Source organism: Castor canadensis, chromosome 4 (assembly GCF_047511655.1).
Source record: "Castor canadensis chromosome 4, mCasCan1.hap1v2, whole genome shotgun sequence".
Lineage (NCBI taxonomy): Eukaryota > Metazoa > Chordata > Mammalia > Rodentia > Castoridae > Castor > Castor canadensis.
Window position 1 is genome coordinate 149,433,652 of NC_133389.1, and position 24,479 is coordinate 149,458,130.

Here is a 24,479-nt window from a genome sequence, read left to right on the forward strand (position 1 = left end):
AAGAGTTTAAAATCCTTCAAACCATATCAGAAGGTTGAGAATGTTCAAATGATCAGGGAGATCTTTTACAAACCAGTAATACAGCCTAGTTTGAGTTAGGACCATATCAGATACAAGTTTGAATTCTAGATCTAATGCTCATGAATGATATGGGGTGGTGTGGAGGGGGCACAGTGGATGAGAAAAGTGTGTGGGGGGGGGTTCCTGTCCATGGTACTGAAATGTCACTCTATACAAAGTTACTTGTTTTCCCTATACCAGGGCACCTGGTTATGACTCCAACTTCTCCCATTCCTCGTGTCTTCTCTTTAAAAAGAAAGAGGGAGGGAAGGAGGGAGCCAGGCATGGTGGTACATGACTGTAATCCCAGCATGGAGAGGCTGAGGCAGGAGGATCATAAGTTTGACATTAGACTGGACTACATGGTGAAACCCTGCCTCACAAAACAAAGAAAAAAAAAAAAGAAGGAAAGGAAACAAAAAAAGTAGAAAAACAAGTTTTATAATATTTCAGAATAAATACAAATCAGTGGGGAACCAAAGTCCATAGCTTGCTCTGACCTCCAATAAAAGGGGATAACTCTGCCCCTGTTGAATATGGCTATGTGCTCTTTTCAGCAGGACCTTGTCACAGTGGTGACTCTCAACTTGTGTGCCTAACACAGAGCTGAAGAGTGGATTCAAGCTACGAGATAGGAGGCGGCCGCACCCTCTTGCCCCTCTAGGAACTCTAATGAATGAAAAAGTCAGCAAATGAACAGTTCCTCAGGAGGATGACTCAGGCTCTTGCAGCAGAAATGTAAAAGGCCATTTACTCACCCACATCTTCAATACAGAAAATGTCAGCATATGCAACCAAAAGGAAATGTTTTCTGAGTGTCTTAAAAGAAAATTCATATTATTAACCACAGACAGTTCGCCTTCTAAATGGAAGCACACAAAGTCCCCAAACAAACTTTTGTTAACTGTGAAAGGATTTCTCTTCAGCTGATTGAGACTCTTCTGAAGTGTGAAATGAGCCAGATAATATTCAGCTCTTGTTTCTTAGTCACCGAACTCTCTTTTCATGAATCCAATAAGTGTCTATTAGAATAAATAAGCCCACTAATGATTCAAGATAACCTAATCAAGAAAACTGAAATGGATAAGAGGCTAACTACAAGAGGGACTTGTCAAGGGCTTCAGTGAATCCCTGACGAGGAGGTCATCTAAACCTGAAAAAGAATATGTTCTGAGCCTTTGGTTACAGTTCAAGGTTAATTATGTTATAGCATGTGGTAAGTAAAAGCAAACTGCTTCTTTTTTTATTTTCTAAAATTATATACTAAGTTTTAGACTGCATTTTTATGGGAACCAATTTTCAGCTGTCTCTGGGCTATTTTACTCATGGAATACTATGGATGTGTTTGCCAAAACTGAGTCTGTAATTGAGAGTAATGAAAATTTTATTTCAGAACAATTCTTTAACTCTGTTATAGAGGGCTCAAGTCACAAGGGGATGACACAAAATTTTATTTCCCTCTTTATTATAGATAGACCGGAATGTATATATAGCTATACAATAATAGAAATTTACTATGGCTTCACCTTTATAAATATGCACACATACATGCATGTATACATAGGTATACACACTGGAAAAAGCCATTCACATCTGTTGATGTGAATGTGCAATCTTTTACTTCTCCACTTAAATACTAGAACTATGTTAACAACAAAATGTACTATTCTAAGAAAACAACCAAACTGTTTTCATTCCCTTACTTCAGGTCCAAATTTTAGCACACCTGACGCAGCACTGTACATTGCAAACTTCCTCAAGAACTTATCAAAGCTGAGGTTGTGGAGGATCTGGGGGTAACAGAGCAGAAAGTCCTGAGTAAGACTCTCGAAAGATTAGGGTAGAGACAACAGGGAGTTAAATGACAAGCACATAATACTCAAGAAGTGTGGCTAGCAAGTGTGTGCCTCCTTACATTGTGCACCCTAGGCACTCAGCTTGCCTCACCCTAGTCCTGATCCTATGAAAAGAACGGTCTCTACAGTAGCATGGGTGGGACCATTCATAGGCACCAACATTCTCCACTGTAAGAACCATGATTGAACTCATGTCTCTTCCCAACAGGACTGATGAGTGTTTAGAAAAGTACTTTTAACATGGAAAGCAGATTTGCTCCAGAGTCACATTCAAATGTCCAAAAGTGAACAGGCAAAATAACTCAATGTAAGGTTTCTACAATAAAACCAAGCTTAAAACCACTACAGAGACATTACCAATGGGTTAAAGGTATTTGACACTTGTAGAACTCCATATGCACTCTGTGACTAACCTTCCCTGACATCTAGTTAAGGAGTGCCATAAAGGTTAGTTTTAGGACATGAAACATAACATAACTGATTGTGAACATAGTAAAACAGAACCTATTCTTCATTATGAGGTTGATATCCAAACCGAGATCCTATGGGTATTTCTCCTGCTAATCCCTAAAAAGATTGCAATCCCTTGAGCTTATGCCAAGGGAAAAAGTCAGAGAGGCTGAAGAATCCACCTTGATGCTCCGGCATCATTGTGTTGACTGCCCACTTCGTATGACAGAATCTGAAGAAATGTTTTCACTATAATAATAACTGGTAATTTTAGTGTAAATACATTAATGTTTTGAATTAGAGTTGACAGCCCCTAAACTTGTGTATATATTCCCAAGTTAATAAGAATAAAGATTGCTTGCTCCTTGATGAACTGTCAGATGACTGTGTTCCAAGGACCCTCAATGGACAGGGAGGGCAGCTACTAAAGCAAGCCCCTGCTTGCTCATGAGGAATACCAGTGGCAAAACAAAATCAGGAGCAGTGAAACTGACCAACTAATTTTACACTCTGCACCAGAGGGATCAGGACAGTCACACACCTACTTCAATGCCTGTGCCAGCCCAGGTCAAGAAAGCCATCCCCATTAACAGGAACGTTAAGTGTGAAACCACTTTTTGTGCAATATTTTCTAAAGGCTAATGAAGCCAAAGATAATATTTTTATTTTATAAATGTATTCTCCTACATGTAAAGATACCCTTAATAAAGGAATTTAAATATTGTTAAGACGTCTGTATTACCCACAGCAATAAATAGAGTTTATGAAATACCTATTAAAATTCCAATGTTTGGGTTTGGAGATACAACTCAGTGGTAGAACGTAAGGCCCTGGATTCAATCCCCAGCACCAAAATACAAACGAAAGAGGATGCAATAGGAAAAGAATAGCCATTTCAACAAATGTTAGCAACTTAGGAGGCTGAGGTGGAGGACCAAGAGTCTAAAGCCTGCCTGGGCTACACAGCAAGTCCCCGTCTCAAAACAAAACAAAACAAAAACCAAAATGAATGGTTCTTGAAAAACTAGATTTCCACAAGCAAAAAAATGAAATTGGACTCTTCATATGGAATCACAAGTCTCTGAACAGCCAAAGCAATACTGAGAAAGCAAAACAAAGTTGGAGGCACAATAGTTCCTAATTTAAAATTATATTACAGGAGTTGGAGCTATAGCTCATTGGTACAGCACTTGCCTAGCATGTGCAAGCCCTTTGGTTCAATCTTCAATACTGCCTAAATCAATAAAGTTATTATAAATCTACAGTAATTAAAATAGTATGGTACTGGTATAAACCGAGAAACACAGACTGATGGAAGAAAACAGAGAGTCCAAAAATATATCCAAACATATGTAGTTAACCAATTTTCAACCAGTATACAGAGAGGATGCAATAGGAAAAGAATAGCCATTTCAACAAATGTTAGCAACTTCGGAGGCTGAGGTAGAGGACCAAGAGTCTAAAGCCTGCCTGGGCTACACAGCAAGTCCCCGTCTCAAAACAAAACAAAAAACAAAATGAATGGTTCTTGAAAAACTAGATTTCCACAAGCAAAAAAATGAAATTGGACTCTTATCCTATACCATACACAAAAATCAACTCCAAAGAGACAAAAGACCAGAAACTAAAACTACTAGAAGAGAACAAAGGGGAAAAGCACCTTGATACTGGCCTTGACTATGATTTTTGGGCATCACAAAAAAAGCTCAGGCTACAAAAGCAATGATAAATAAATGGGATGATCGAACTAAAAATATGCATCATGAAGGAAACAATCAAAAAAACGTAAAGGCAACCTCTGTAGTGGGGCATTAATATCCAAAATTCATAATGAACCTTTATAACTCAATAGCAGAACAATAAATAAATCAACTAAAAACAAAGGATCTGAACCCACATTTCTCCAAAGAAGATATAAAAAAGACAAACAGATACACGAAAAGGTACTTGACATTACTAATTATCAGAGAAATGCAAATTTAAAACACCATAAAATACCACCTTTTCTTTCTTAGGATGGCTCTCACCAAAAAGACAAGAGGTAAAAAACGTTGGCAAGAGAGTGATGCTGATGACAATGTGTACCTGTGGTACCTGTGGACCCATCATGGATAACAGTATGGAGGTTCCTAAAGAAAAATATAACTACTGTATGACCCAGGAATGCCTCTTCTGGGCATATACTCAAAGAAGATGAACTTACCACTTCACAAAGATATCTGCACTCCTACATTCATTGCAGCATTATTCACTAAAGCTCCCTCCACACTCACACACACAGAAGACTATTATTTAACTCTAAAAAAGAAGGAGATCCTGCCATTTGCCACACAGACAGATCTGAAGGACACTGTGCTAAGTAAAATAAGCTAGACACAGAAAGAAAAATATAGTATGATCTCACTCATATGTGGGGTCTGCAAAACGTAAGGTGAAACATACAGAGAACAGAATACCATTGGCCATGGGTGTTGGGGACTGCATAGGAAACAGGGAGACATAAGTCCAAGGATAAAAAACAGAAGACACACAAGATGAACAAGTCTAGAGATCTAATGCACGATATTAGGGCTACTGTTAGTAAAGCTGTGTTCTATTAGGGATTCTGAAATAAGTAGATTTTAGTCATTCCTGTCACAAAAAATAACTATGTGATACATTTATCTACTTCACTTTATTGCCTGTCTATTTGTACAACCATAACATCATGTTATAAACCTCAAATATATAAAATTTATTGCAAAAAAGATATAAAAATAAATGAATTGTTCCTAAGAAGAAGTTATAGTTTTAAATTATCTGTGAAGGATCTTAATTAGGATATAAATATGCACACATGTGCACATGGAAGAAAAAACTCTAATTCTAACAGTAACTCTCGCTGGATTGTAGAATTATGGGTAATTCACATTTTCACCTTCATATTTTTCTTTACTATCTGAATTTTGTAAAATGTGGATGTTATTACTTATGTATTCATAAAATAGAAGCATACTTTAAAAAAGAAATATGTACAACTAAATTGTGTCTGGGAGATTTTTTCAGAAGAGATGCAAAAATAAAAACCAGTTCAGTACCCGTGACTGAAGAAGGCATTACCACATATACTAAATGTGACATAGACTCTGATAGCAAAAAGCCATAAAAGGAAAGAAAACAAATATATCTGTCATTTTTCCTTATGAAAAGTTCTCTTTCTTTCCTTTATTTTCGCTTTATTTAAAAAAGAAGCTGCCAGGTAAATATTTATATTTCACATCATTTAGCCCGTCAAGCAAATTGGATGATCAATAAAGAGAGAACTGGGGAGAAATGAATAATGTTCATAAAAATCTAAGCTTGCAAACTACATCTAAACCACATACAATCTCCCCATTAAGGAATACAATTTGTTAAGTCAGTAGTCAAGAACTCAGAATACATTTTTTGTTTTTTGTAGAAACATAGTCATAAGGTATAAAGTCCAGTACACAAACTCTACTTAATCCTAATGTACACGAAACACAGCACACACTGAAATTCAATCACTGTGCAGAACCCAGTTGCTACGGGGAAAATGATGTCAGAGTTGTGTGCTGGAGACCTCTAGCTACATGAGATCACAGCTGTGCTTCCTGTTCTCATGTTCATAGTAGGAAGAAAGACTCGCTATCCCCAACTTTGGCTGCAGCCAGGAACGTGGCAGGCCTGGAAAGGTATGGGTGGCAGGGAGGGATTGGCAGGAATCTATAAGCCTGAATGGAGATGAGGACAGTCTTCTAGTGGCATGGTACCAGAGATCCCCTGGGTTCCTGATGGTTCCCGGACCATCCTCTTCCTTTTGTTTTTTCTTCTGGTGATACTGGGGTTTAAACTCAAGACTTTATGTTTGCTAGGCAGACACCTATCTCTTGAGCTACAACCCAAGTCCTTTTTTGTTCTGGTTTGTTTGGAGATAGGGTCTTGCTTTTTGCCCAGGTTTTGCTGGAATAACAGGCATGAGCCACTACACCCAGTTTTTTTCCACTGGGTGGAGGGGAGGTCTCACAAACTTTTTTTTTTTTTTTTTGCCCAAGTCAGCCTGGAATTGTATCTTCCCAATCTCAGCTTCCCATATAGCTTGGGATGAGCGGTATATGCCACCATGCCCAGGTATTAGTTCCCTGAGCTGGCCTCAAAAATAATGCTCCTGATCTCAGCGTCCCCAGTAGCTAAGATTATAGGAGAGAGATATGAGCACCTGGCTTGCCCTCTTCCTTTTGTTCCAGCAGTCTCTGGTTGGCCTTTTCATTAATACCATCTGAGTTTTATACCAGGCTCTCTTCCTCCCCTTGTTCATATAGAGCAAAGCACAGCATCTCAGCTTTTCTCTACCTCCTGATACACAAATTAAGAGCAGGACACTTCTGAGGTTTTTGTTCATTGGGTTGTAAGTAAGGGAAAGCAGGAACTAAAATACGAGAAAACTTTCAATGATCCTCGGCCTTCTATGAACTGAAATACTACAGGTTCTAAAAGAGTAGAGAGAGCAGGATATGAGAAAACCATAGTGCGCTGGATGTGATGGTGCACACCTATCATCCCAGCTACCTGGGAGGGGGTAGGGAGGAGGACTGTGGCCCAGGGCCAGCCTAGGCAAAAAGCGTGAAACCCTATCAGATACATACATACGTACATATAAAAAGCAAAGAAAGGGCCGGAGGTGTGGCTCCAGTGGTAGAGCACCTGCCTAGCAAACACTAGTACTGCCAAAACCAAAAACAACAGCAAGAAAACCCCCACAATGAATAAGTATCTAGGAAAGGTGTGAGTTGATTCAATTCAAATGTGACTGCAGATCCTGTCACAAAGTACCTGGCCATTCCTTGAGGACTGCAGGGGGATATTCCACAGGTGACTATTTTCTCCTTCCTGGATTTTACCTCCCAGACCACAGGTGACAAGAAGCAAATTGGGAAGGAAGAAGCAAAGTAGCCCTACAAATTCTGAGTATGAAGAATAGGGACATGACCAGATGCTGGGGGAAGAGAAGCTCCTGTGGCCACTAACACTGCATGCCAGGCATTCACTACCTGGTGGCCCTCTGTATGTAAGAGGAGACTGAAAGAACACAAAAATGTCCTACATGCACTTCCATCACGACCCCTGTGAAGGACCCTTCCCTCCTACTTCCCAAAGAGCAGTCAGTGATCACAGTGTCATCCTAGCCCATAAAGACCAATGATCTGAATATTCTGCAGAAAGAAAAGGCACATAATCTTCAGAATCCAAAAGAAAAAAGGTGACTAAACTGATCCTAAACACAAAATGAAGGAAACATATAAGGTGAAATGTGTATGAGCATGTCTTTCCCCTCTTATTTTTCTTTAACATCTCTTTCATGAAGCAAGAGGCAAGGGTCACATGGAAGGTATCTAACAGAACTGGATGATGTAGACCTGGAGCTAAGCTGTGTCACCTGTACAAATGTGTCTTGACATAACCTGTGCACTAGGGGAATGCACACACACTTCTCTGCAATGGCTTTGTATAACCAACTAGTTTGCCACCCTTTCAGAATGCCTCCCCTCCCATTATGCCTGTGTCCTAAACATTTACAACCCCCAAGGACCATGTTGGCCAACCATCCTCAAAACCTAAAAATTTCCTTCCTTTTTCCCTACTTCTCATTGGAAGCTTCCCTAACACACAGGGCAGTATTCAGTATTATTTTTAATAGCTAATTACAGCAATTCACACCAAGGAGCGAATGAGGTTCCAGTAGTTTCTATGTTAAAAGAAATTTCCATTGCTATGCCTATTTGAACTGGGCCTTCAGGGCTCCCAACCTCCTCCAGTTCACAAGAGTTCCTAATTAAAGGTTTCACTAATTTGACCTCCACGAGAGTGGAAAGCCCTTGAGATGCATTTATTTCTTCAGTCACTGGGAGAACTTCTGATCCCTTCAAAGAAAAATAATAGACAGAAAGGGGATAAAGGAGAGGAGAAACCTTTGTTCTCTCAGTTATCACAATCCAATGAAGTTGACCATTGCAGCTTAGAGAGGTTATGTCCCATTACGAGCCATATATATATATGTAATATACATGTACCAAATACACATGCAAAATACCAAATTGTGCAACTGATTTCACTAAACATGCCATCAAGTGAATATTTTTGTTAAACTGCCTTTGAAATTCATTTTATTTGGCACTACCATTTTTAAATACATAATATCTGATTTACTCACTTAGTAAACTATTTATAACAAGATTCCCTATCCATAAATAAGAATGAAACCATTGTCCCAATGAAAAAAGAAAATCTTTAAAGTGTCTTATCCCTACTTAGGCTCAATTCCACCCTTCAGCATATTAATTCCAGAACTAAGTTTTCCTCCAGATTCTGCAAAATCAGGACTACTGATTTCTTCAGGAGGCATCAAAAATACTCTTCTGCCAATTGGCCAACACAGCTTTCAATCAGCCACCTGAATTACTTTTGGGAGGCTGAAGGCATCACTAATTCCAACAGTTCTAGTGCCAAGTCAGCATGAAGATTACAGGCATTTGAATCAAGTTCTCTTCAGTTTTTCTAGAAAGATGCTTATAGAAGAAGGCCCCAGTGAAACGTTGACATTTACATCAAGTCACAACTAAGGGGCAGGTTTGCAAAATCAATTGTGCAGCTTTTATACTCACTGCACATTTACCACATATGTCCTTTATTACACAGTGGAAAACCATTAAATGCACAGTAGTTTTGCCAAGTGGCATTATGCATTTAACAGCTTTATTCGTTTAACAGCTCCAACTCTCATTATATTTTGCCATGTGGTACATGGGATTTTATGCCTTTAACAGTTTAAGAAGGCTCCATGGTATTTTCTTTTCATGTATTTCATACTATGGTTGGACATCGTATCTTAACAAACTGCATTTCACTGGTTTCACTGACGGAGACAGTCAAGCGTATTCTGGAAAAATGACTACACTGAAATTGAACAGGGAAACAAACGCTTCAGTCCTCTTCAAGGTTCCTTGATAGTCTTCTCCTCTCCTTTTAAGCAACCAAGTCAGGTTACCACAAAGCGGTGGGTTAAAAAGGTTAACACAAAAACAATATAATTAGTGTAAATATAACACTTCTCATTTTAAAAACTTAATTTCTTGAAAGGCTTCTTGCTTAATAGAAACACAATGCTCAGTAACTTTCTGCACAACACACAGCAAAAGATCTGTTAGGGAGATGAGAGAGCATTTTACCATTTACATATGTAGGGATGAAAACATTTGTCATGCAAAGCCACAGAGGAAATCAAACTCAAAATCAAAGACCTCTCAAAATTATGCCTTAACTGACTTTTGATTCTTCCACCCTGTGTTGTTTATCTTAGGGATAAATAAATGAGCATCTCAAACTGACCTAGGATTCTAGGGTCGGGCAGTAATTGTCCCTTTAAATAAATAGAGGCAGATAGTAGAGCCCATCAACTGTTGCTGCTTTCAGGATGAAAAACACCTAAGCATCTGTCTGTTCCTCTCCCCTGGGCATTGCATTCCCCATAATCCCGACACTGAAAAATTTTTACTGGATAAGCGTCTATGTTTTTCTGTTAAAAGAATTTAGCACTTACTCTGGATCCCCCACGTGTGTTTTCCCCTGGAAAAACAACTGTATTCTGTACATAAAAGAAACACCTGACAATCACTAGGTGTCTCTGAGGCTGGAGGAAAGTGGTTATTATAGCAAAGTCAGCTCTCCCCTGGTGGGAATAAGAAAGGTGATGAGAACTAGCTAAGTGTGGTCTCCAGGAAGGTGCTGTTGTATACCTCTAAGTTTTGTTCTAATAAAAAAAAAATTAACAGCCTCCCCCCTCACCCACAAAACAGAAAGGATAAAGAAAGAAAAAGAAAAAGAAGGTACACAGCAGTGCCTGGAATAAACAGAGAAATCATGGCTGATTATTTTTTTAAAGGAAAAAAAAATCTTTAAAAGAACAAAAAAAAAGCTGGGTTTTGGCTTAATCTCCATTTTGAACTCCAGTGGGAGAAGCAAACTGGAGAGCAAAAGGCAGAACATGACAGATTCCCTGAGGATTATTGTTATTATTATTATAAGAACAGATGTATTTTTATAGGAGAAAGGTCTAATTCTGGCTCTCGATTTTGCTCTTTTAAAAACCACTCACCTGACTTTTATTTGCAGCCACTTTGGCAAACAGGGCTTGAGACACCTTGGCCCTTTTCATCTCCTGTTGGATCTCGTCATAAATGGCAGCTGTGATGTTGACGTTGGCGCCGTCCACCTTAATAGGGAGGTCTGTTGTCGGTGTCGAGGTTTTGGCCTACCAAGAGACCATGAAAATAATAATTTAAAAAGTGCTGCATTCAGCCCAGCCATCTGTGCAGAAATTATCAAAGGATTTCAGTCAGCTGATGCCAAACTACATTAGCTACAGAGGGACACTTCCTGTCCATTATTCTAATCAGGTTAATTGTGATTGGAAATAATTGCAGTGCATTCCTATAGGACATGCAGAGCCCTGTCAACCCTGCTCTTCCCTCACAAAATCCTAGGTGGTTCACAGGTAGATGGCTACCCAGGCCCCCAACTATATGCAGTTATCTGACTGCCAGACATACATGTACAACACACACATACCTTTTCTTTCTAAAAATGGCATACCTTGCAGGAAGAGCCAATTCTTCCAGAAAAAAATGAGTATATGGGTAGAGGTCTCTAAATAATAAATTATTACTCAATTTAATGCACTCCCCTGAGTCTCTCTCATTCTTTATTAAAGCTTTACTTATGTCATTTGAGTATGTATGACTTCCCATCATTATCATCATTATGCTACCCAGACAGTCACCTAATTTCACCTAGGAAATCAGTGGAAATGAAACAAAATTTCATTTCATAAAACTAGGCTTCAGAATGCCTTTGATGTGCCATTTTCATTTTCTTAAACTCATATTGTGGTTTTATGTATTCTGCCGTGCTCGTTTTAATTGAATGATTTCCCATCAGCTTCAGAGATAAATGAAGGACAATACAGAAGGTGTCTGTACTTCTTGGGGTTAGGAATACCCTAAAACATTTGAATCTGCTTGGTCTGAAAGACTGTTAGAGGATTTGCTTAATCTGGGCCCTCAGATACTGCTGGTATCTCATGAGAGGGTTCCAGCAGCATTCTCAGACCTTGGCAGCAGGACACCAGAACAAGTCAGCCCTGATTCTTGGGCATATGAGCTGGATGAATGGGTCTAAACTGGATTTTGTGTTTCTGTCACCACTCACAGCCTATAACCCCAAAGCAAGGGAGTTGTCTCCAAATCACAACTTTCCCTCTGAGGATGCCCTGAGCTGTCCCCCACTAGCCTGGGGAACATGCAGGTCTGGAGGAAGACAAAGAATGCAATCTGGACACTGTGCCACATTTGCAAGGGTGTCTTGAGGCTATCTTGAGCCATACTTAATGCCTAAGTTTCCATGATGACTTTGCTTCCTAAGAATGTTCAGTGATGTGTGCCATTCTCCTCTGACCTCCCTGACTCATACTGTTTTCTAATAATTTCCCAGTCATAGTAAGTGTAATTATGGGCTTTTCTTTTATGTGCCAAGCCCTCTAGAAAGGATCTAATTTAATTCTAATAAGAATCCAATGAGTTAGGGATTGGCATTTCCATTTTGCAGATGAAGAAACTGAAATAAAAGAGGATGGTTAACTTGCTAAAGGACATGCAGCAGCAAGTGGAGTTGCCATGGCCTGACCTCATCTTTCGGACTCCAAAGCCTGGGCTAAAGACCACTGAACTACACTGGCTCCACAGTCTCTAGTTCAGTGGGGTGATGGGATTGCAAGTATCTCTTTTCTGCTAGGTTGGGACCATCCCATAATAATGTAATTCTCTATAATTTTTTTTCAACCAACCCCTTTTTCTTCTCAAAATTTCTAGTTAAGTCACAGTCTTTTCCCAGTAAAGTGAATGTTTTAGCAAGTAATTTCTGCCTCTGTCAACTGTTTCCATTAGCCTATCTCATTTTATCTGACTGAGCAAACCTTCTTTAGAACCCTGAGAGCTAAAACAAAACCTCTCAAGGAACTACAGCAAATAGTTAAGAGTCCAGGAATAATTAGTGTTCAAATCCTAGCTCTATCACTTAGTCATGTGACCTTACACCAGTTATTTAATCCATGTAAGCCCGTAAAATGGAGACATCACCACAAGATGGAAATTCATGTAAAATTCCCTCAATATTTTCTACACACTAAGTATGTACTAACTGGTCATTCCTATCCCAGTATGACTTTTATTGTTATTCAGTACGCTGAGGAACACTAGCCAATGGCAAAATTATAAGAAAAGATTCTGGAGGTTAATTTCAAATTTGAAAGTTCTTTGTCACTAAATTGCTAATAAGGAGTTGAAGGGGTCTGGAAAATAATCTATGTAAGACTGACTCTGAATGAAGGTTGCCAGTGGTTATTTCCCAAACATTTGTTTTCACAATGAACGCTTTACTGAAATAATGGACCTTTTTTTATTGAGATTAGTTTGTAAAAATTTTTGAGTGAGTGGGGTGGGTACCCAGGAAAATGTTTTAAAAGACTTTAACAACTTGCCCTTTCTCATTCTTTAACCAACAGATAAAGAAATTGTAAAGAATGTACAAGTGCAGTGCCAATATTCCCCAAAATATGTCTGAATATACATTTATTTTCAGAAATCCCCAAACTGTAAAATTAAAGGCTCAATTTCCTAGACCTATTCCCAATTGTTTTATCTAGAACTTTTCAAGATGGGATTCTGTTAAAAAAAAAAAAAAGCAAAATCTTGTCCCTAACTGTGTGGCCTTATCAATTGATCAAGCTGTGACAGCTATCAGGTCTTTGGAAAGGAACCTAAGATGATTTGTTAGAAAAGACAAAAAGGCATGGACATAAGGCAGACCTGTGTTATTTTCTAATAAGGAGAAGCAACTTTCTGAAGAGAGCTACCTGATTAAACGGACATGAAGTACGGCTGAGCTCTCCAGTCACAGTTTAATGTGCTTCCAAAGTGACAAAAATATTGGTGTGCTTAATAGAAGTAAATATTAGTGCAAATTAACAACTTGCCCAACTTCATAATTCAATATGCCCTAAGTCTTAAAGAAAAATAAACAAAAATGCTTGGTTACACTTGTCTGAATTAAACAGTCAAGAGATTTATTTTTGGTTTAATAGTAATGTAAACTCCTAATTTACTAAAGACTAAACTATAAGCAACACAATTTGGTAATGCATGATACAAAGCGATCTTCAGTTAAAAATCAACTGCAGATACAAAAATATAAAGTCAGTACGTGTGAAAAAAATTGATACACTTGAAAAATTCAAATATTTCTATTAGAATAAAGTTCTAATTCTATGCTTAATCAGTTCATTGGAATTTATCAGAAAATAAACTCATTTAAAAAACTATAGTATGTAAGCAAAACAATGTTTGGTTTTGAGTTTTGCATAAATGTATACCTGTAAAATAATGGTTTGGAGGAATTATCCCTCAGACAGAACTTACAACTCATTCTAGCAACAGTGAATAAATGATTTTATCATAAATCAGCTGAATAGAACAAGTTTAGGGGAAATAGGGAATAGGAGAAAAATGACTGGGTTCAGATATGAAATGGAATTGGTCCCTGACTGTCTCCTGTCCTTGGCCCTATAGCTAGGAAATTTAAAGCACACATCTGCAGGACAGCCTGAGAACAGAACCCTGTAAAAGAGTGTAGCAAGGACAGATGGCAGTCACCAATGCTCTGAGATGGTCCTGGGAAGGAAAATAACTGAGGCCTGTTTTCTGTCATTTTCTGAGAGCTCACTGAGCGACAGCCCCCTCATTCTAAGGTAGCCACTATATTTGCGTACTTTCACTGCACACAGGATTTCCCTGTTTTGACTTTTTTTGCATTTCATAAAGCAGAACTTGGACTACTCTCTATGTGCTGCTCCCAGCCACCTCCACCTCATCCAAATAAACATATAATTTAAGGAAGATTAATATGTTTGCCTTACGATCTTAGCTTCCACAAAACCCCTCACCCTTTCTCCCCAAATTAAGCAGCTATCTACAGACATTCTAGAGGCTGTCCCCCTCACCCACCACATGTAGAAGAATGGGACTTTCCTAAATGGGCAGAAAGGACATACCATACAGTAGGGGATTACTACTCCTATATAGCGAGTGGTCGTATCCTTCGACCAACACGTTCAGTGGTTTAAGAAAGCCCTTGATTTATGTCTCTAGTTTTCAAGAGAAGACACAGCTCCAGTGCAGCAGGATGGTTCCAGGGGAAGAGCGGAACAAATTTCTCACCTGAGGGGTTCGTGAGGAGCTGGGACTGCTAGAGGCGGAGGAGACCATGCTCACATTGGGGTTCATGCTCCGCTCTCGCTCATCCTGGTAAATTCGATCCCGCTCCACTTCTGGCAGATTGAGGAAATTCTGCATGGCCCTCAGGTTGACTAAAAGAGACTGAGAGGCCGTCCTGGGGTCTTCTTCCTTACGCAGAATCTCAGACAACAATCCCTGGGAAAGTAGGGGGAAAAACAGGCCATGACATAACTGCCAGTATACAAGTACAGTTTCCATCCTCCGCCCTGCTTCCTCTTTGTTTGGCACAGCCAGCTTGCTATGATGTCAGGAACCTCAGTCTAATTCCTTGGGATTCTCCAGCAGAAAGATTTTGTGGGAATGTGCTTGCCTTCCGGGGACTGTGCCTTATTTTAAGACCATTCTATTCTGACACTTTATCATACTGTAATAATCCTCGGTGCACAGAGACGGCAAGGTAGGCGCTCGGGGAGGATTGTGAAACTGCAATTACCACCAGGTGCCTCCTACAAGTATTTCAGGAACTGTTAGAACTCTCTGCTTGAAACTGGGAACACTTGGCAGTCCTGCTCAGCTTTACAAATCTGCCAAGTTTGGTAAATTTAGTTCCGACATTTAAACAGCATGGGAGATTTACATCGATTTAAAAAAAAAAAAGTTTGGCTGAATTTCTGTGTGACCGGCCACTGTTTTCAATATAGATGTTTCTATGGCAAAAAAAAAAAAAAAGACAAAGAAAATGGCTATAACTTGTGTTAATCCTCTGATAACTTCCCAACACACACACACACACACAAGTTATCCTTGCATACGTTCCAGAGGGCACCCAACCCTTTTCATGAGGTATCCTCGAGGAAAGCTCTAATCCCACCATTCAAGCAATGAAAATGTGGCCATATTCAGTGAGAAGGCAGAACAAGGCTGTAACTATAGTGGGTATAGACTGCCACAATAGGCTCAGATACTTTGTGAATGTGTGATTCATCTAAAGAGCAAGCTTTAAATAGGAATTTAGTGTTTTCATATTCTCTAATGACAGAGAACCCACAGAGAAGTTGCCAAGACCCTCATAAAGCAGTATGGACTCAAGAAGAACACAGGACACATAAGCTGGAACACTTTAGTACTGGGGGCACATGTAGAACCATTTCCATTCTGCACACTTGTTGGATTACCACACAGAGGCATCCTTTTATACGTCCAGCTAGTGTCTCTTCTCAGGGCACTATGAGATCAGGGCTTAGGACTGTCCCTCAGGAAGAGCTGAGATGTTAATCCTGCATCTTAGAACAGAGGGGATAGCCCCAAATCATGAACACCACTTCTATGAACTGCTGTAGTGTTTCTGATGCTAGTGATGTTTCTACTGAGGTGAATTAATGTAAAGACAACACTACTGGATTTCTCCTGTATGGTTTAAATATGAAAAGGCATTAGATGGAGGAGGAATAAACAATCTCTGACTTGACAGAAATGTGCAGAATAACGGACATGTTAATATAAAGTGCTGTACTGTAACCTAGTTTGGCAAATGCTGCACACAGGAATGTACACTGCACAGTTACCTCCACTCTAGTAAGTAATCAGCTGTCAAGATCACAGAGGACAATTACACTGTAAGGAGTCTAAAAGCAGTATCCATCTGATAGCTCTGCAACTTGAGGGTCATGTTACTTTGATTAGAGGAATCCTAATTCAAACTTGAGAGAAAAGCAGACACAAACATGGCTAGAGAGCAGAGTGAGTGTGTGTGTGTGTGTGTGTTTCAGACAGGGAGGTCAGAATGGGAATGAGAATAAAGTATGTCATACAATGAAGCGAGAAGAAATGTTAATGCATGTGTACACGTGAGTGTGTATGCACCCTACTGGTAAAATGAATGGAAGAAAATCCAGATTTCTTGTTATACTTTCAGAAGCAACAAGTGAGATACTTGTCTTCCAGGAAAGTGTTATGCAATCTATGAATTGATTCTCTTTCTGAAATTAAAAGTCAGTTCTGCCTTAAATTATCCTATTTTCTACTTGCACTGAGAAAAACCTGAAATAGTCATAATGTATTTGTTTCAAAGTTAAAAAAATCTCTAACTTATTATGTGGAAAAGCAAGAGAAAACTAGATTTTAAATTGCTACCAATTTCCAATATCAGTAAGACACTAAAATTGATGTTGTCTGAGCTAACTTTATTTTAATGATGAAATGCATAGAAAGAATGAGCTGCTTTTCTCCCCTCTCCTTTCCTCTCCCTCTCACAATGCCAAAAGTTGAAGGAGTTTTAGGGTCAGTGTCGACATATTCATTATGATAATCAACATATCTCAAAGGCAAAGTTTAACTCATTCTTTCTCCATTAAACTACTTTCGCAAGTCAAGGAGCATATTACAGGAATCTATTCCATTCTGCATATAAAATAGTGACAGAACAAAAACTACTATTCCAATGGTCCACAACTTGAAATTATGTCTGTTGATTACTCATCAATAAAAAAATTATTCAAAATCAGAGTGTTTTTGTTTCTTGTGTGAGCTTACTTTTTTCTTTCACTTTGAAACTGTAGATTGTTCCCCTACATTTTTACAGGATGGACAACATTCTAGGAAACTCATCCACCTCTAAGGAAAGCACAGACAAAGCGTTTGTAATGCTTGTCAGTGTCACTTTTGAAGTGAAAGAGACACAATATTTGTGTTTTAAGTGGCTGGTGGAATATTCTGCTGCCTCTGAGTCTTTTGCCTAATTGCATATAAAGTCTCAAACCATTAAGGTGGCCAGTGACACCTCCATGTATTAGCTCCAGAGAATTTGAACACCATTACAAATTATTTACTTAAACTCCCATCTGTGTAGCTGTAGGCCCAAGGTGCATTCTTTTTGCCTCACATGTTTTCAAAAACAAGTGGCTAACTGATGGGCAGAGGACCTTTAGTTGTTTTGTTCAGTCTTTCCATTTTGGTTATTTATATGCTTTTAACTATTTTAAGGTGAGATTTTTTTTTTAATGTAGTCCAAATTCTGCAGGCTCATTCATGTGAAATGAATTCAGTTAACTGAAAATCATCAGTGGGCAAAAAATATGACAAGAAAATCCTCAGCATAACTCACATATACCACAAACCACCCCATCTAATTGTCAAGATAAATAAATGTTTACCATAGAAAAACTGCCATGAATAGAATATAAATTAATAATTTATCTCACATAAATATCTCTAAAGCCTTTGCCACTATGTCATCTGACATTTTAATTATCAACCACCCAGGCAGGAGGTGTCACTTGGACATTGCCATTATGTAGCTGAAGATATAGAAAATGTGGCAGGACACCTGGGCACCAGAAAAAAAAAAAAAAGATGTACTTTTATGAATAGAAAGGCCATGAATATTGAGAATGTGCAAATGGAAGGGAATTAATAAATTAACCAGGATATTGCTTATTAAACTTTCATATCAGTAATCATATTAAAACATATTGCAAGTATTGAGTAAAGTGGTCATTAAGCATTTGCCTCATCATAGGCAACAGAGCCTTCTCCGGGGAGACATAACAATTTCCTCCATGGTGTTAGCCGGGGTTGTGTAAGACCAGGAGACGTGTTGCCTGCAAAGAGCAGAAGGAACGCCGGCACGTTGTAGAGATGTTATCCTCCAAAATAGTTCTTGGGTTACAAGTTACTGGAAAAAGAAGGAAGTCAGGCGAAGACAACCTCAACATGGCCTTTCCCTGACCTATTAGTGGAGGATTTTGCAAGCTTCCTGTCATTTCCACCATCAGCAAAGAATATATGAGTTTGACAGGAAACTCATTAAAAGCAAAATAATTCCAAGTGCAAAAATGAGAGATGACAATAGGATGCAATCTAGCTTGCTTGCTAACACAGGCTATCTTCAAACCCAAAACAAAGAATTTGAGCTAATTTCTACAGCGAAAAAATGCATGTTTTTACTTTTTCTATATTGTAAAATAGTATTTCTTTGTAACAAATTAAATGACCTTACAGTTTTCGCATCTGCATTTTCCCTCAATGAGCTTTCAACTTCTGTACTTCTTTAGCAATTTACATATTTTGCCCTGAAGTTTTAGTGTATAGTATTTATACTGATACTTAAGTTTGGGAAACATTACCATGACAAATTCTGCAAAATTTACTTCCAAGTTTCTGCACTAGCCTTTGAAACCTTCTCTGACATAGGTGATAAACATATCTTTGATAAGTCTTTAACACTATAAGAAGCAGTAAGAAAACACATGCATACCTAGATGAGATTTTAGGACTGCTGAGACTGAGAACTGAAGAGCCCTCTAGACCACCCCAGGGCTGACTGCAATAGTGAAGGTCATTACTGACTAGGTTTTAACAGACATTCTTTCTTCATGGCTCTCCAATTTTTGGAACCTCTCTAGGATTAGGCTATCTCTCTCATTAAAAAAAAAAATTCTTGGGATATACTGAACCCAGTGTCTCCCATTGATTATCTAGGGAACCCTAAATTCAATACACTTAGTCTCACAGAATGACAACTGGCTCTCTTAGTTCATTTCTTTATTATGACTTGATCAAAAGCTCAAAGAGGGATGGAAAGGTTAAAAAGAGGTGCTGCTCCTAAAGAGTTTATTATGTGGTAGGAGGAAAAAGGTTTCATAGTAGCACATTATAAAAGTCAACAAGTAAGCTGGGCATGGCAGTACATACTTATAATCCCAGCACTTGGGAGGAAGAGGCAGGAAGATATCAAGTTTGAGGACAGCTTGGGCTTCACAGTGAGGCCCTACCTAAAAAACAAATAAAATAAAACAAAACAAACAGTAAAAGGCAAGTATCATAAGTGTGAGACCAAAGTTAGTGCCATCTTGGTTCAAAGAAGGGATCGGGAAAACTTTTGGGAAGGAGTGAGATATAATTTAGCTGGCACTTTATAAATACAAGTTGTACCTGGCTAGAAAGATAATGGTGAGCCCAGGAGGCGCTGGGCAGCAAGAGAACACTGGAAGGAAAAGAAAGAGGGCACAATTTCCAGGATACCAAAAGAAGTTTTTGTTTCTTTAAAAGCAGAAAAAGAAGTATAAAACCTGATAAAGTGGCTGAAGACATTCTGAGGTGAAAATAATATAGTTTACATTAATATAATTCTGAACTACTGAAGTACACACAGACTAACCAGTAAACATTACCCCCAAAATGAAGTGATATTAGATAATCTGTTCAGCCTTTTTGTCACCTGCAACAAATTAGGCTTTCAATATGCAAAACATCTTCCTTCCAGAAAAACAAATGATCATGATTCCACTTAATTGTAATTTAATGAGGCATAATTTATTTTTTAAAGTGATACACACCAGGTGTGTGCTGAGGAAAATGGCCCAGCCAAAGCCCAGTGCTTTTCTTTGGAAAAAGAATCAAACTAGCTGGAGACTTTTCATTTCTATAAATGATGTTTCTGTCTGTGGCCGCTGAAGTGGGAGATAACAGCAGTAACCTGCAATGTTCACTTATTTATTACAACGTATAGCGGTAACTCAATCCGAAAACTACTCACTTATATAAAGCAAATAATCTGAAGGTGTTGGGCTCCAATCTGAATAAAGCTAGAGATTATTAGAATGTCATATAAACCCAACAAGAATGAACTGCTAGTTACTATGCTGGAAGTAAAATCACTTCTTTAGAAACATTTGGACGGATAATATTAGAGAAAATAAGCCCTATTTTCTCATAATGTATTTTAATTCTGGGATGTGGGAATAAATTATATCTGGTATTTCATGGCAATCCTCTTCAGAAATCAAGTTATATCCCTTTAAAGATGCACGATTCAAAAATTTGTTATACAGTAGTAAACCTGAAAATCTATTTTAATTCATAATTACATATTGTTTTAAACAAATGGTGTCATAATCCATCAGCAAGTTTTAAAAAATCCCATTTTACAGATTAAGATTACAGAAGGTGAGAGGTAGAGAGGGCTTTGGCACTCTCTCCGGCCAACCTTCCACTCTGCCCCTGAGGACCTGCTTATCAAATACTTGCCTTGAAATGAAAAAAAAAAAAAAAGGGGGAAGGAAGGGTTGAGATGAGGAAAGGAAAAGAAGGTCCCCTCTACACATTCCTCATATTTTACCATCCCTTCTTCATGCTTATTTATTAACCTTAATTTTCACACCTTCTAGAATATCTATGTCCAAATGAAATAAGAGCAAAAAAACCAGCTAGGTAACACCAAATTCTTAGCCTAATCATACACAGAGAATTCCTACATTTCAAAGGTTAGTTCAGAGTTTGTGCAACCAGTGAAACTGGCTGTGGAGCGTACTGACATCCTACTCTTTGAAAGCTGACCTAACAAAAGAGTTTCCCTCCTTACCTCCAGTCTCTTTTCCTTCTAGATACTCCTGAGCCCCTCTATTCACGAATATAAATAGGTTTCCTTGGGTCCCATATTCATAATCTACAGCCCTGCTATGAATCGCCTGCTGAAGTTCATTTGTGTAATGATAAAAACACTCCCTCACCCCCACCCCCCAGAGCACTGCTGAGCTATGAAGCCAGAGTTCTTACTCTGATTTGAATAAAAGGTATACAGGGCACAACAAGGACAATTTGATTTTTATTATTAAAAATGATGTGTTAAATCCTCAAAGAAAATGTCGTTATTACATTAGTTTAATAAAACCTCTCTTTTATTACAATATTTCTTTATTAGGAAAGACAGCCTATACATGTGACATTTTTGTAGGATGGCGTGAATAGAATTGAGCATCTAAAGGGAATTAATGTGCTCTGAAAATAAAACAAACGTATATACAAAAGTTAAATTTGCAAACAAATGTTACTGTAGAAATATGTTTCTCAAAGCACTAAAAGACTAGGCGTATATGTATATACCTCTAACCCTCTTTTGGTCTTAGATGCACAAAATCACTAATTTTATCTCAAATTTATCATCTTTTACATCATATAAACTACTTGGGAGCAGAATCTATACATTTTGCATTTAGTGGTTAGTGAGTGATATACAGGTCTCTAAAAAGGCACTGAATACTTATTTTTTTACATTTCTGGGAGTGGGACTTGTATCTTGGCTGCATAGCCAGACACTGGCTCTGGCAGGATACACAGTGAACGACTGGCTCACAATGTACTCAGATCCTTTCATTTAACCTATTGAAAATGATCATTGAAACTGATATTTGGGGTCAGGCAAACTCCACGTTAGAATAAACACTCCATGTATCCCAAATCTGCAGTTTATTAAATGAAACACTTGTCTTGCAGACAGCATTCTTCCTAGCTCTTGCAATAACCTCACAAGCTTCCCAGACACATCACAATGCAGTGAACAGGCACACAAAGTGAATGGGTACAACAGAATATTCTCGAAGCCAAAACAGCCTATGTGCTCTTAAATGTGATACCCTTGTCCTAGCCACATGTGAACACATTCAGTGGAGGAGCTTAGCCAAAACCTTATTCCTGGCAAGTTTACTATTTGTAACGTACCTCAGCTATGTGACAATTGACACAGTTAGATAAACAGGGCCATCTCATTTTCTTCTCCCTTCCTCCTCACCGTCCTTAGGAAGCCAACATTTTCTAGACACATTAGTACCAAAAAGCAAAATCAAACAGAGGACTGAACAGGTTCCCTTTGGAAATATTTTACTAGTGGTATTCTGAGCTCTGGGCACACACGCAGTTTCTACTCACACCTCAAGTACTGGCACACAACTATTTCCTTCACAAGGTTCTGGTCCCTGGTTATCCCTAGTTTTCATAAGTGTTCTGGAAAACAACTGCTGGCAACCTGCCTCCAAAACTCACTGCCTTTGGCTACTTTGTCAAAACATTGGCAAAAAAAAAAAAAGAAAGAAAGAAATAGTATGTTCTAAACACAAAACTAAACAGAACAAAAAGGACATTTAATTAAATATAGCAAATATTTCAGATGATCTGAGATGTAAGTAAAGCATTAATAGTTGAGCTGTCCTGAAACAGATATAAAACATTGTTCTTTTCTGGCTGAAGTACTGCTGCATTAACTTCAATCACTTCCGGGGTTAAAAGCACCTGTTCTTTCCTAACACATGGGACTCACTGCAGTACTAACTACACCACAATAGGATTACTGGTAAGAGACAAAGAAGGGAAGAAACCCAAACAAAGTCCCAGCCTCAGCCCAGTCCTGCAGAGAGCTCTGGAGAGGCAGACTGGGCCTTGCTACAGGAGGCAAGAGAGCAGCACTGCCATCTTCCAGTACCCATCACACAGTGGCTAAGCATGTCCAGCTCCCTGCCAGTGTGAGCAAAGCAAAAAGTGTGTTTACTGCCTGTACCACTTATGATAGCAGAAATAACTGTAAATAGCTATGCGTATGAGCTTTGAATTCAGACTGACTGATTCAAAAGTAAACTCTTAATTGGACAATGACCAGCTAACCTCCCTAGAGTACAGTCTCCTCACTTGTAAAACTGTGCTATTTCAACCTCCCCCACAGGGTTCCAGTTCTCTACAGAGCTTATGTGAGAGCACGAAGCATGTAAGTGCTCATAAATGTTGGCCGTCACTATGATGAATATGTGATGAATACTTGTTAAATGAGTGAATACATACATATCACATCAAAATACAACTCATTTTTAATTTGTGACTTTAAGTATGCAAGGCACTTTAGTTACGTTTTGCTAAGCTTCTACTCATATAGAAGGCAAAAATATAAACAATAACTTTTAGGAGATAAGATAATTAAAATTATTTGGGATAGAGAAGAATATAAAGGAAAGTCTAATAAATTATGTAAAGTAAAATGACCATATGGATAGTTCAGACAATTCTAAAATGCTGATTTTACATTTCAGAAAAATAACACAACTTTCCTTCCCTAAGTGACATTGAAATAATTTTAAATAAGCCTTAACTGTGCCATTGCTTAAACATGGGCTATAATTATTAGAGATCATAAAGTTAATTTAGCAGATCAAAAGTAATTTTTTAGAAAGTAGATAGTATTTCAAGCACGGTGTGAATATGGTCTTTTCTTTCTTTTATTCCTGAAGGCTTTGCTTTAGAAATAGAACTAGACACTTATACCTGGGTACACATCTGTGTGTCAGGGTACCAGCCACAACATAAAACGAATTTCATATGGGCACCAAAGGAAAAGAAGTTTGAAAAAATTTCATTGTCTATGTTGATAATTTCAGGAACAAAACTTACATAGAATTAAAACAGCCTAGTACCTTCCAATGGATTTCAAATTGATAGTTATATTTATCTCGCAGCAGTTCTGAGCTTTAAAACTTAATTTACTTTATTTGAATAAATATTCACTTAACCTCAGGCCAAACAGTCATCATTTCAATAACTGTCCATGGAAGAAATACTTCTTACATATATTGCTTTATTGTTTTAAATAAGCAATAATTAAAAGCGTATAAGTGATGAGACCTAAGCTACTTTTCCTTATATTTTTTTTATGAAAATTATACATTAATTATAAACCATCACCCAGGGTTCAGGAAGACTAGTTAAATGATACAACAGTAGACGCTCACACTAAAAGTCCAGGATTCTACTGAGGTATATACTGATTAGAGGTCAAAGGCATCTTTATTTAGGACAGAGACTCCCATCCGCACAAAATGAGTGGATCACTCAGTATTAGAAATGGTGAAAAAAGACTTTTGAAATTAGCACTGAAAGGGAGTGGTTTTGTTTTTGTTTTTTAGTAAAAATGGAGAAGTCTGAATTTTCTGTAATGAGCCCAGTGACTAGC

General features: G+C 38.2%; 1 protein-coding gene across 4 annotated transcripts in view; it reads right to left on the reverse strand.

Moving 5' to 3' along the window:
• Satb2 (SATB homeobox 2) overlaps positions 1-24,479 on the reverse strand; it is a 179,035-nt gene that overhangs the window by 35,683 nt on the left and 118,873 nt on the right. For all 4 annotated transcript variants that reach the window (XM_074071340.1, XM_074071342.1, XM_074071341.1 and 1 more), the window contains 2 exons: positions 14,693-14,905; positions 10,519-10,674 (listed from right to left, as the gene is read on the reverse strand). In XM_074071340.1, coding sequence (XP_073927441.1) covers positions 10,519-10,674; positions 14,693-14,905 — 369 coding nt within the window. The remainder of the gene's footprint in view (positions 1-10,518; positions 10,675-14,692; positions 14,906-24,479) is intronic.